The sequence below is a fragment of the Ambystoma mexicanum genome, chromosome 2q, assembly GCF_040938575.1.
Source record: "Ambystoma mexicanum isolate Mex_15411 chromosome 2q, UKY_AmexF1_1, whole genome shotgun sequence".
Classification (NCBI taxonomy): domain Eukaryota; kingdom Metazoa; phylum Chordata; class Amphibia; order Caudata; family Ambystomatidae; genus Ambystoma; species Ambystoma mexicanum.
Genome location: NC_090924.1, coordinates 326,048,602 through 326,063,006, shown reverse-complemented (window position 1 = coordinate 326,063,006; position 14,405 = coordinate 326,048,602). Strand labels below are relative to the sequence as shown.

General features: G+C 44.0%; 1 protein-coding gene across 1 annotated transcript in view; it reads left to right on the top strand.

Moving 5' to 3' along the window:
* Nucleotides 1–14,171, top strand: part of LOC138568701 (astacin-like metalloendopeptidase) — a 45,910-nt gene extending 31,739 nt beyond the window's left edge. The window contains exons 6-12 of the mRNA XM_069646479.1: nucleotides 755–933; nucleotides 3,079–3,163; nucleotides 5,313–5,440; nucleotides 6,759–7,133; nucleotides 9,114–9,223; nucleotides 10,403–10,622; nucleotides 14,113–14,171. Of these exons, the coding sequence (XP_069502580.1) occupies nucleotides 755–933; nucleotides 3,079–3,163; nucleotides 5,313–5,440; nucleotides 6,759–7,133; nucleotides 9,114–9,223; nucleotides 10,403–10,622; nucleotides 14,113–14,171 (1,156 nt within the window). The remainder of the gene's footprint in view (nucleotides 1–754; nucleotides 934–3,078; nucleotides 3,164–5,312; nucleotides 5,441–6,758; nucleotides 7,134–9,113; nucleotides 9,224–10,402; nucleotides 10,623–14,112) is intronic.
* The last annotated feature ends 234 nt before the right edge of the window (nucleotides 14,172–14,405 follow it).

The window sequence follows — 14,405 nt, the reverse complement described above, 5'->3', positions numbered from 1 at the left end:
AGAAGAGATGCATTGGTTGCGCAAGTACTTACCCCTGTATGTTTGTGTGAAGGAAGCCTGCACCGATACTGCCTTAACCTCATATAGCTAGTGTTGGTACTTGCTACCAGATAAGGGTTATGATCAAGTAGCTACTCATGTATTTCAGTGGGAGGCGGTGGAACAGAGAGAGGCGGAGGGGTAGCGAGAGCTCTTTGATTGGTTGTTGTGTATGCTTGAAGGAAGGACACTAGTTCTTCTGTGGGTGTATGAACCAAGACTTGTTGTGGTTATCTGCTGGATGAAGGGAGGACACTGGTGCTTCTGTAGGTGTAGGAAGGAAGGCCTTTTGTGATACCCGTGTGGATAATGGAGGAACTCTAGTGATTCTGTGGGTATGGGCAGCAAGGTGTCTTGTGGGTACCTGGGTAGATGGAGGAAGAGTGCTTGTGCTCAAGTGTTTGCAGAAAAATGCAGCAGCCCGACTGCTCCCCTGAGTAGAGACTGACAAGGTTACACCACTCCACTGGATGAAGAATGGACAACAATGAAGGAATCTTGTGCCCTTTAGACTGAGTATTTGTTATGTATTGTATCATCCCTTGCAAAGTGCTTCTATCACCAGAGGCGGTGGCTTCTTGGTGTGAAAGATCCATTGCATTTTAAACAAAGTCCTGTGAGAGGTGGATACAAGTAAACACATGTTTGGAACTGTAGGTGTGTTTGCCCAGAAGAAATGTGACCTATGTCATTGAACCTCTCTTTTTTCTCCTAGGTGCTGGTCATCAATAGGCCGCACTGGAAACCAGCAGTTTGTCTCCATCAGTAGACCACTCTGTGTTTCGACAGGTGTCATAGCTCATGAACTGATGCACGTTCTCGGCTTCAACCATGAGCATGTACGAAAGGACAGAGACACTTACATGTCAGTGCAGTGGAAGAACATTTTAAACGGTTGGTTCTTTTGTGCTTCTCACTTGTTGGTTGTTGCATATTTTCTATTTAAATGTTGTCAAATGTCATCATATTTTATTGTTATAGCTTTGCTAGTTCTGACATTCTTGTGTTATGTATTGAAAGAACTCCAAAGCACAGCGTGTGTTGAAATTTCAGCATATGAAAAAGAGCAAATGCTTGCAATGGCTTGGCAAAGACTCAACAAAGGTGACTTTATTTCAAGTTACCAAGTGAGCCTGGACTTGCGGGTCTACCCAGACTCCCATCCTCCTCCTCGTTTACAGTCGGAGATTAACAGTTTATTTATATAACCCTCCAAAATATTCAACCAGTTTAATGGATCAAAAGTAAGATTACTATTACAATGCAACCTTGGCTCGTTGAGTTAGGGGTCCACCATAGCCATTGTGGGGGGTGATTACTACTGTCTTTCAGTTGGATTAAGACAGTCGCATAATATCTGGGATGCAGTCTTCGTTTCTAGTGATAATTGCTTTCTGATTAGTGTATCGACCTTATTTGGTGAAGATAACAGCCATTGCAGGCACTTGTTTGCCCATTGAAGAAGGCGAGCAGGAGTACCCCTGCCATAAATAGGAACACTTGAGTAAGTGGATGAGACTGCCACCCAATTTGTGACCTGCACAAGCTTGGCACCATGTTCAAAGGAGGCTACAACTCCATCTGACACCTGAATGGGTCCATGCCTTGTTCGGAGGAGACGCACACTCCAGCTGCCACTCCTGGAGATCATCTGTCAACAAAGAGAGAGAATAAATGCATCTCTCAAGTCTATGGTACCAAGTGAGTTCCTAGAGGAGAGTACCACTCAACCGTGAACTGTCTGAGCCCATGCACCCCATGGGTTGATTTCATAGGACTATACTTCATTCAGAACAGACAATCATGCCACCGTACCCCAATCTGAAACGACCCCCTCTTCAGGCTTCCCCTATCTGAAAATGTCAAATTGTATGTCTATTTTCACAGGTCCCATATGTGGGATCACTTACAGGTTGGAGCTATTACTTCAAATCCATGTCATCCCCAAACGATCAGATCTGGTGCAATTGGCAGATTTAGCTAGCAACAATGCAGGATGATACATTTAAATATTCAGTTTGATCCCCCATTTTTATTAACATTAGGAAAATTCAAACCAAAGGAAATTAACGGCTGTTATTTTTTGCATCATGAAATGTGTGAAGGCTAATCTGTCTACTATACCACAAAGCACTGAGAATGAAAACTCAGGGTTAAGAGTTATATCTTCATGAAACAGGTTTTGATGTTTTTGGTTAGTTTGATTCCTCTCTTTTCCGGCTGAATGGTCGTTGTATAATGATTAGTGATTAGAGGGCAGGGCACTTCCTGTTGTGTAATATTCTAGTTGAAGAGTTGATGACCGCTTGTCCACCAGGGAAATCTCAGACATCGTACGTATGACCCTAAGAATAGTGCTTGCTGCTGTCAACTATTCATCACCAATATAACACCCATTTCTCAGATGCTTCTGGAGGTACACCAAACTTCACATGCCCATGGTAGGGCATTCCTTGTAGGAGTTAATGACCTCTGAATTTAGTACTTTTGTCCAACCAGAGTGTCAGAGTCTCTTGCCTTGGAAGTATGACTCTCACATTAACCTGGTTGATTGCAGGGTCCTATAAATTGACTGGGAATCCTGACTTTTGAACAGAAGATTTGTTCAACAAGTGTTGCATTGTAAATTATGTGTTTCTTTTGTATAATGTTGTCATTAGGTATGGATGATTGCTGATATGTATGACTGCTATGCTTGACTACAATTGACATATTAGGTTTATGTATGATTGTTCCATTTTATTATGTCAATAGTGGGTAGTTCATTTTTATTTTTCTGACTTTGTTTTTAACATAATTATTTGATTGATTTTTCATCTTTATAAATAAAATAAATATGGGCTGAACTAACATGACCCAGAAAATGTTTCTTTTTCCTCTCCCGTTCACCTAACCACAGTCATATAAGCCGGATACACTATCATGCTAGCATATGTGATCAATGGTGGCTATCTGATTTGGTGGCCAGCCACAGCACATGATTATTGATGAACCAAAGGTCTGTTTTTCAAGTCATTTATAAATTCAATTTTCTTTCAGATTATGAGTCCAACTTTGAAATCACTGACACCAACAACATTAAATATTCTTCTTATGACTACGGCTCTATTCTGCACTACGGAAAGTAGGTACAACATGGCTGAGAACTATGGCTCTCTATGGATGTTGATTGTTTCTAGCCAACCATATGCTTACAAGAGTAGCAGGTTTTTTTTTTGTTCATAGGTAAATCAGCGAGAAGATATAACACAAAACCAGCCAGGCACACCCACCTTTCAGACAAGTGCACCGCAGGGCCGCAAATTGAAGCCAGCAACACAAAGAACTTTTACCGTTGGAAGTCAATTGACTGCATTTCATTTTTTTACTTCATATTTACAAAATGGAAGACAAAATAAATGTGACAAACAAAACATAAATAATTATTAACAAATAGTCAAAGAACTAGTGTAGAAAGGAAGTCCTTGATAAAAATTCTTCAAAAATATGCCAAAAAGTGTAGAAACATTGCATTTGTGTGTTGATTACAGTTCCATTTCCCTTGTCCGAAAACAACAAACTTTTACCCTCTGGTATCCATTTGTTTGTTCTGGCTTCAAAAACGATTTTGATCTCTGAGCCGTCCAGTCCACATACTCATCCTAGATCAGCGCCAGGGCGAGAGCCCGTAGGTCACTTTGTCCAGACATGACTAATCACCATCCCGCGCAATCAGGGAGGCAAAGCAACCAGAGTAACATTGTTGAGAAGATATATGAGTGGTGACAACTCTCTGTCAGTAGAAATATCGAAAATAAATCCCTCTGCCAGAGCACTACTACTTCTACTGAAAAAGAGTGCTTCCCCTGAGTTCTGAACTCCTATATTATTCCACTACCAGCAGCACAGTCTTGACCATTGTCAGAATTTCTGAAATAAAAATCTTGGTCCCCTCGACAAAAAGATGTGTCCCATCTCTGTGCCACATTCCTTCCCCCTGATAAGACCGTACAAACACCACAATCCTCCCTTCTCAAAAACTATAGCATTCATTCCACTATACAGCAGCACCCGTATTCTAAACCACAGAACAGAATGTTTAGGAGCAACTAGAAAGCAGCAAAGCAGTCAAGAGACCCAAAGGAGTTGCCAACTACAGTAAAGGAGCTGCTTGGGACCAGGTTATGGAATAGGAGCATCCACAAATGACAGTCAGCAAGGAAGCAGAAAAAAACAGAAATAGCATCCAGATTAGCTGCTGGAGTTCTGTGCACCCTCATCCCGACCAACCATCTGATTGCGTTTTCCGCACGCAAACACATTTGTCATCTGCAAATGTGATGAAAAACTTCTGAAATACCACACAGAAAGGTGTAAAATTAAATAGTTTACCCATTTGGACTCATTTTAATGCATCAGAAAGGAAATCAATGTCATTTTCTGATATCTGCTACCCATACAGCTAGTGATTAAATGGAGAGTCGCCCTCTGTGAGATCTTGTTTTCAACCTGGAAACAGAGTAAGGACATCAGCAATGTCCTGTTCGCTTTTCTTGATCTTGGGAAAATATTTCTAGATTGTTGTGGCAGCGACTGCATCCTTTTTAACTTCAGGTGTAAGGTGGTGAAGATCAGATAATGACATTCTATATGCATTTATGTTACTAGTTAGTTTATATCACACATCATTCCCTCAATAAACATACAGAAATACATCAGAAGTAACAATTATATGATGTTCCAATAAGGACGTGTCCGGGTGCTGGTGGCATTTAAGAGCTTCTTGAATTGAAGGCCTGTTTGAAACAAGCTGTTGATGCCCTCAATTATGACTTTTGATCCTGAAACTCTGAATGTTTGTTCTTTCCTAGCCTAGAAACAGAATAGTCCTGTTCATCCCTCAGTGGATAGTAAGAGCTCATGCTAGAAGCACAGGATTGCATATATACAAAGAACAAGCCTGGGCTCCATATGGTACCCATAGTGTGGCAACAATATAAAAGGTCTATGCTGGCCGACAGCTGGCACATCCCATACAACAGGCTTAATGCTGTCTCAGGTCCTTTACTCGATTCACAAAGGCAATTTGCAATGTGCATTAATCAGCTGCACAATCTACACATGTGCACACCGCCTCCATGCTCTTCCAGGTGATCTTTTTTTACATGGGTTTCCTGCTGCATGATCCTTTTGCGTTAAACACTCTCCTAAAGATGACAAATTTAGAAAACTAAGGCATTTCCTGCCAATTTTGCATTGACCATCATGTGTTTTTCACTTTGTGTATTTACCAGGACTGCATATTCAAAGGATGGCATTGCCCAGACTCTCATCCCTATTCCTGACAGCAGCGTCAACATTGGTCAAACGACTGCGATGAGCAAAACAGATATCCAGAAGATCAACCTGCTTTATCGATGTGGTAGGTCCGGTGGATCACAATGCCCTCATAGGTGTATCAGTGAGTGAACCGAGTTCACCAGCTTTGTCCAGATTGAAAGCAGGGGGAGGGGCACCACTCTTTAGTTCCATTTGAAATGTTCTAGTGGACAGCTGGATCCCCTTCCAAGAGTTGGCATGGAACTCCAACTGGTGATAACCAGCCACAAGGTCGAGCTTTGAGAAAAGGCAGTGGGTTGGACTGAGCATTGGTGAGTAAACTGGGTGAACCCCACAGATGTGGATGACATGTAAGGGGGCTTAGCACGGTATTAAGAGCCTATGGCACTTGCTGGTGGAAGTCAAGCCATCTTGTGAGTCATTTGGGCTAAAAGAAGCAGGGCCTATTTTCAAAGTCTGAAGTTAAATTGGCTTGGAAGAGAACATGACCACTGAGAGCATGAGCTCAAACCCTCTGATTGTCAGTCTTAGGTGCATGCTTGGTGGACCCAATGGAGGAGCAAACATTGTAAGGTTCGCTTTTATTTAAACGTTAGTCACGTCAGTGTCCGAGGCGCATACTCCAGACCATGGTTAGGGCTTTGGTACCTCAGCATATTTTCTACCATTGCATCCACCACCCTGTGCATGCCCGCCTTGGGATTCTGAGATAGTCTCATTGGTAACCTCTTATCTCTCAAGTTTTCCCATCCTGATGTGAGCAGCCCATGCAGTTTGCATTTTAGTACTTACACCTTTTATTTCCTAAAATAAAGGCTGCAAGTACAAGCATGCAAACAGAAACTACGTGTGGATGAACTACACAACACTGACAGGGGATAGATAGTGACATGACTTTCCATCGCTGCACTCTCATCAGTGCATTTGCTTCTGTATTTTCTTTTTTTCAAGGAACCAGTATTATACAGGTTATAAAGAGTAAGGGGACATGAATTAAAGGGGTATATTGAATGGTGCTTGCCTCCTTCCTTTTAAATAAAATAATGCAAATACCCTTATGTAAGTACCCTGATGGACAGGCGTATAGGTGGAGTGCAGCAATGTAAAGACATGGCATCCACTGACGATTTTAGAACTCTCTAAACAGCCTCTGGCCTTTGCATAACACCTGCAAATTATTCATCTGACTTATTTATATCCTGTAATTATATCACGTTTCATGTGGTTACAGGTGCAACTTTCCATGCAGTGACTTGGTACTTGTAATCGAGTAAGAGCTATGTTATTATTGCATTACTACTGTTCTACTTTTGATGGACATCTAACCACATTGAGGGCTTTTAAAAAAAATTGTATATATATCGTAAGCACTTATTTGCCATTGTTTGATTTTCTGACAGATCGATACATACAGTTGCCCACCACCGCTCAGACCACCAGCACTAGAACACCAAGCCCAACTTTGACCACTGCTAAAACCACCATCACTACCACAACAAGGACGATGAAGACCACAGAAGAGGCCAGTACCACAACAAAGAAGACCACTGCCACTTCATCGGCCACCATCACTACCACACCAAGTCCGACATCGACCACTGCTAAAAGCACCATCTCTACTACAGCAAGGACGGTGCCAACCACAGCTTGGATGAGTATCACACCAAAGACGACGACCACCACCATTACTGAGACTCCAAAAACAACTACCACCAGTACCACCACACCCAGTACAACCACACCAGTGATCCCTACCACTACTTACAATGCCAAAGGTAGGTCTATACACCCATTGCTTGAACCTCCTGTTTCCTGCTGTTGCTTCCAACATAGTAATGTACGTTTGGGGAACATTTTGTACGGCTTTTTCAGGCTTTGTTAATTTCCTGTATATCACTTTAGGTGTGTTCTCCACTGAGCACTACCTTTTGTATCACAGTTTTGTGATTTTCTTTTTTCTAACCCTATGTGTGTTGATATATCTATTATAAAGGGCCCATGTGGTATTCCTGCAGAAATGACGTATTCCAGTGTTGTTGTAATTGCTCTCAATGTCCTGTACCTATGCGGAGGACAACTTCTAGTGTTGAGCCAATATAGCACGCGCTGCACTTAGTGTGCTGTAGCTGCTCCCTAAAGTCAGGGTAGCTCCTACTGCATGATCTCTTCAGGCAGGGCAGCTTCGCGTGTGTGTCCCTGCAGAATCCCCAGCTTAGGGGGAGCGGGTGCACAGAGAACTGAGTAAAGATGAGATAAGAGTTTTTTCTACTGAAGGTGATTTGCTTCAGTGAAGATGGTCATGGGGAGGCTTGGTTACGGTCAGTTCCAGGTAGCATGTTACATAGACTGTCCCTCTGGATTACTAATTGTAAAGCTACGCTATGTCGGCGGGCTGGAGGAGCATGGAACTGAAACAGTTTTCTATTAGATAAATGCACACATTGTCTGGAAATGCAGTGTTGTGTTTTGTTTCTGAAGTATTTTGGGGTTTTCTGATGGGTCAATGGGCCTCATTACAACCCAGGCGTTAAGGGGTTAACGGTGCCGTAAAAGGTGTCGGCGCTGTTAAACCCTTATCGCCTGATTACGAGGTCCCTTTGCGGGTTGCACTTTAACGCCTGCTTTTAGTAGGCGTTAAAAAACCAACCCGCAAAGGGACCTTGGAGCTAATTACGGCACTGTAATTTACAGTGCCGTAATTAGCGCCTTCCCCATTCCCATTGAGCCATATGGGCCAAAAATGGGAATGGGGAAGGGGCCATGGTGAATGGGGAATTACCGCCCCGCCAACCTTGGAATGGGGCGGTGATTCCGGCATGGACCATGGTGCTAATAGCACCATGGTCCACCGCCTGGGTTGTAATGAGGCCCAATGTGTGCGTGAGTCAAAGGGCTTTGAAGATGATTGAAGCGTTGAGGGGAGTCTGAATAGTGATGGTGTGTTAGATTTTATCATTTTATTTGGCGTTGTCAAGTGCTAATAGCCAACTGATGTGGATTCGGAGCACTGACTGGCTATGTGGTAGTGCATTGGTGCACCTCACTGGGTTTCCGGTAAACCGTAGTCTGAAACATAGCCTACATTGCCTTCATAATGACGTAGTAATTACAACATAAAATACAGTTCTGTGGCTGTCCAGTGATTATAGCTATCAGCTACATGCAGAAGCATTGTGTGGAGTTGGTAGGGCATAGTGTGTGTGGATAAATCTATGGTGATTGTTGTGTGAGGGTTTGAAATGACACATGAGGCCAGTGAGTAGATAGGGAACACTGCGTTGATAGCAAGAGGTAGTGAGGTGCTTCGTGTGCTTGGCACCTGAACAATTGGGTGCAACATTTTGCCCTCCACCTTTCCCTTTCTCATTTTGCCCTCCACCTTCCCCTTTTTTCACTCATAACAGTAAACGAATGACACTTGAATAAGTAAAATGAATTTGGCTTACCTCCTACTGGTCCATTAGGCACAGTCCCATTGGAGGGTCGGACTTGATCTCCTGGCAGGTTTGGAAGATTGGGTTGTGGAGAGGGGGGCAGGATTAGATGTCGGACAGACAATAGTCAATTGGGGAGAGTCAGGTTATTTGTCAGAGAACATTAACAAAAATGTTACATGAATGTGCCCAAAGAGACGCTAATGCCCTGGCTTCGAGGGACGATGGTTGCTGCATGGTAGTAGAGCATGTTAATGTATACCTGTGAAGTCTGTGGGCTGCTGCCCAGTGATTTCAGCTGTCACTTAAATGTCCTTGCAGCTTGTGGGCGAACGCTGACGGCTCGATCTGGAGTAATTACGACACCAAACTACCCCGACCAGTACCAGCCATTGTCCTACTGCCTGTGGACGATCACGGCTACTAGAATGGTAAGATGGGTGCACTATGTGATTGGGAGACATATGCAAAAGTTCACCGGCTCCTTGACATTTCCGATGAAATGACTGGAGACAGTTGGTGATAGACTCTGTTTCTGCCATTGTAAAAATTTGATAACATAAATATGTCTTGTATTCAAACACTTTTTAGAGAAGGGATATCTACAATCTGCACCTCTCCAGTCTTTTGGACTATGTCTCCCATGATCCCTCGCCATTTAGTATGAGGGCTGGGCCTGAGAGGAGTTGTAGTTGAACAAAATCGGATGCTTCCTGTTTTAGGGGATCCCAAGCATAAGCCTACGAGGGCTAGAGCAGCAACCAAAGGCATTACCCTAGAGCGAAAGGAGCTGACATCCATGTCAGCTGAGGTTAATTGTTCCCCAACTTAGCCAGAGGTTGCCCCAAGGGTGGCCATTATTAATCAGAGCTTGGCATGTCGGCTCTCAACATGCATAGATGCACTTCTAAGGAAGTGGCTTGAGAGTGATGGACACACAGCAGAGATCGCAGGTACTCCCATCACCAGTGAGCCTGAAGCTTCGAGGCAGAAACTGTTTCTGTCAAGGACATGACTGGTCTTGCTCTCAGGAGCAGTAGTAGCAACTTCAATGTGATTTTCGTTTACATTCCTAATCGTTTTCTTTATTACCTATTCCACTCAATTCCGCCATCACCACCCCACCAACCCAGAGGTCCTTTCCTATTTAAAAACCTTCTCCTCGCATTCTTTCCTGCCACTTCTGTCTGCTTTTTTACCCATGCGATCACGCTTCCGAACCCATCTCAACTCCACCCACCCCATCACTTGCACTGTTGGCAAAGTCACAATCAGTGTTGTTTCATTCGATAGTCTCATACCATCAATCTTTAATCTTTCTTGCTTTTTTGTTGCAACCCCTGCACAGGGCACAGCCATATTGCTAAAGGGGTACATAAGCAGAATACATAAAGTTGCCTACTTTCACTCTGAGGTTTGGTGGAACACACTGCGCCAAAGGGCACCCTTTGTGCATAAGCTTTCTGCTCCAGAGCTCCCCTTTGGTTTGTAAACACGTTGGAGCCACAGCACTCCCGCTGATTAGCGAGGAGGGAAGGGTTGCATGGTGGGGTAAAAGTAGCATTTTCCATGTGATTCATAACGGTGCCCTGCTTTCTTTCTTCTCGTAGGTGAACATTACAATTCTCGATTTTGATGTAGAAAGCAGTATTGGTTGCATATTTGACTACATGAAGTTTGACGACCTTGCTTCAATTCCGGCATACACAACGAAAAAATGCGGCCATACTGCACCAAACAAATGGGTATCCTTTCGAGGGTCTGTGCAAATTATCTTTGTCAGTGACGCCACTGTGCAGATGAAGGGGTTCAAGCTACAGTATACAGCAGGTAAGAGAGAAAAAGCTCTGCGTGGCAGTGACATCATCAGGCATTCTTCTAGCGAAGCTAACCCTACATCGCAAAAAACTATGACTAGACCTTTACCTGGGTGGCAATGCATTGCAAGGTGAAACGAGTGTGGGAGAACATCACAGAAAATGCTGGCACTCCTTTAGAGGAACCTCTGGAATGTGGACCAACACCTTCTAGATTTGGGATCATGGCCATAGTGTCCTAGCAAGACAAGGGAGATACCAAGTTATGAGCAACAGGCAGCCATTTTGTGAGAATTTGATAAAGCCAAGACAAACAACTGCAAAGCATTATTCCCAATTCTGCCCAACAACGTTTGATATAGAAATGGGGAACATTGGGCATTTTAGATAACATATTGATTTAGTTTCGTATTTATAAAACGCACTAAGGCATCAAGGCGCTGGTTACATGAGGACAAACATCGCAACACATCACAACACAGCATAACAGGGACATCTTGTTCAAAAACAAGAAAGTGCAAAGAGTCTTAGTGAGGGGGTCAAGAAAATATTTCTATGAAGGGATGGAGTTGGAGATCTCTACTTCTACATAAAAAAAACGAGCAGCCATGTAGAGATTGCAAAGACGTCTGCCATTTTATGCTATTAGGATTTATGCCGCACACCAGTGTGATTTTCATGGTCTGTAGACTGGAAGAACGCTGAGGTCTGTGTGCAGGTCTTTTTCTAAGTGTCATGTGACGGAGGCACAGAGGCATTTTTTCTCAATTGGGGTATCTTGTGTGCCCGTGGTGCTAGGATGCATTGCCTACGGCTGTGATGTTTAGATTGATTGCTGGGGTGTAGCATTCTGTTTGAGGTCAGTTGTGCCTCAAAGTCATTGTGATTCACAGGTGTCACCTCATAAATCTACTATAACCAAATATTATTCAGGTACCATGCTTAGTTGGTATGTGTATGGTGTGTTTGAGGGTAGAGTTTGAGAATGTTAGTGCAGGGAGGTTAGCGGAGGTCAACCCGGAACATCCATCAGTTGTGGACATGACAGCGCCTCAGTAGGCTTGCCCCTTGGGTGACATCTCAGTAGGGTTGCCCATTGGGGTAACCCATGGGTGACGACTCAGTAGGGTTGCCCCTTGGGTGAAGTCTCAGTAGGGTTGCCCTTTGGGTGACGTCTCAGTAGTGGTCCCCTGCTTGCCTGTAGAGGATACATTTGCAAAGGTAGAATTGTCCACTGTATGCAAAAGGTTTTGCAACCTGCGAGCAGCAGAGAACATTATGTGAGCCAGTCTGACATATGTTTGTCAAACCATAAAATGGCAATTGATTGCAGGGGCATAGTTTGCAGATTTGTCAAACTGTTTATTTAGTAAATGTTAGCATTTTTCTTTCTTTAAGAACCTGTGGCCGGCAAGAATATATTGAAGAACACTAATTGTATACTCGTTTTTTTAATGTATCTTCCAAAAACATTATAAAAGTGTACATTCACTGTCTTAATAGCCATGCAATTTCCAGGGAATTCCCAGGCACGGCACCAAGAGATTTCCCCACTGAAGCCTGCCAAAAGCTACCAGATGTGAGCCCTGAACTCCCCAAAATATGAGCCGCTAAAGTCGTAACATTGCTCTGTGAGCCATTAATTCACTTCATATGAGCCACACATAGAATAAGAGGCAAGAGTCCATGTGTAAATCATAAATGTTTTTTTTCCACTTTGTATTTATTAAATGTATTCAACATCAGTAACAACACTCATATAATCAAAGAAAGGTCCCAAACTAGACAACATATAATACCCCTTCCACTCCTCCCCCCACCTACCCCTCCCAACACACCCTCCCCCCCGAACAGTGAGCTACACAGGGTTCAACAGAACAGAAGCAAAAGGTACACCAGGACTGGGACAAAGACCCAGAACCAATTAAGGCTGTTCAGCAACATATCTCTATCTGCAAGGTCCCAGATAAACACAAAACATCAGGTGTCACATTCCATTTGAAGACCAAATCCCACTCCACCCTCCCATCATCGAGCTCCGTGCAGGGCCCAAGATCTTAGAGCCTCAAGGCTTCACAGTCCGCACTCAAAAGCACAATAGTCCAATCCTGCAAAAAAGAGGACATGTTATCATTGACAATGGCTGCGAGTTTCTCTCAAGTAAAAATTGCCAAAAGTTTATTAAACCATTCCGATTTCGTTGGGGCCTGAGAACTTTTCCATTTCTGGGCCAGAGCCATTCTCCCCACCCTCAACATCGCACTCACCACCCTAGAAAAAGGTAACTCCTCGCAATCATGCCTAGGGGTACCCAATAAGATCTCCATGGGATGAAGGGAGGGACAGGTTCCCAGAATATCCTTGATCCAACTCAGCAACTCCGCACAGTAGACCTGAATAACCGGACACTCCCACCACATGTGAAACCAGGTTCCTCTACCAGCACAAGCCCTAGGACACCTAGGAGATACACCGGGAAACATTTTGGACAAGGAAACGGGCGGCCGGTGCCAAAAGTAGAGAATCTTAAAGTTGTGCTCCATGGCTGTAGTATAGAGCTTCCCCCTAAAAATTGACCTGAAAACAGAGTCCCAAGCACGATCATCAAGGGTTGTGCCTAGTCTCTCCTCCCATGCACCCCTGAACGTCTGCCTACCCTCCAAGTCAGCTGTAATTAGCACATTGTAGATTTTAGAGAGAGACCCCTTCCTAGACTTGGCTTCCACAAAGACTTTTTCAAAAGAGGTCAAAGGACGAGAGAGGGAAGCCACCCAGTCGGCTTGAATAAGAATACCCTTAAGCCGCAAGTAATCAAAGATACTAGGAGGCTTCTCCGGAAGCATTTCAAATAATCGGGCAAAATCAATAAAACCTCCCTGGTTAAACAATTGTGCGGCCCTCTCAATTTCCTGGTCTGACCACAACTGCGTCCCTCGAAAACCTCTGGTCCCAGGTAGATAGAGAACGAGGAGGGGCCCAGAGCAAATCCCTAACCTTATGAGGGTGAACCTGTACATGTTCAACGTACATCCAGTACGTCCCGAGGTCATCCCGCAATTGCTCTAGCATCACCCGCAACTGAGCCGCCTTGTAACACTGCTTGAAGTCTGGCAGGCCAAATCCTCCAAACGCCTTTGGGAGGGACAAGGTATCAAATCTTATTCTAGCCCTCTTGCCACCCCACACAAAGCGAAGAAGACGCATTCGAAGAGACGCAAAGAAAGAGTCCGGAATGATACAAGGAAGAGAAGAGAAGAGATGAAGAAGTCTGGGGAGCACATTCATCTTCACAGAAACCATACGCCCAAACCAAGAAAGCGTGAGGGGAGACCACCTATCTAGATCACCACGAACCTTTGCCAACAGGGGCGCACAATTCAACTCGAAAATCCTGCTCAGATCCCTAGGAATATTGGTGCCCAGATACCTAGTACTGACACTCTCTATTCTCATCCTGAACACCTCCGTCCTACCCTTAATATCATTGTCCAACTTACCCATAGGCATAATACAGGATTTGGAAAGGTTGATTTTGAGCCTGGAGAACCTTCCAAAACCGTGAATCAGCTCTAACAACCGAGGAAGGGAGTCATTAATCCCAGACAGATACAATAGGATGTCATCTGCGAAGAGAGACAATTTAAATTCAAAGTCCCCACACCGCACCCCAGAAATCGCCTCATCGCGTCTGACCGCGATGGCAAAGGGCTCCATAGCCAGAGCATACAAAGGGGGATAAAGAGGGCATTCTTGACGAGTTCCTCTAGAAAGCGAGAAGCCCGGAGAGGTAAAAAAA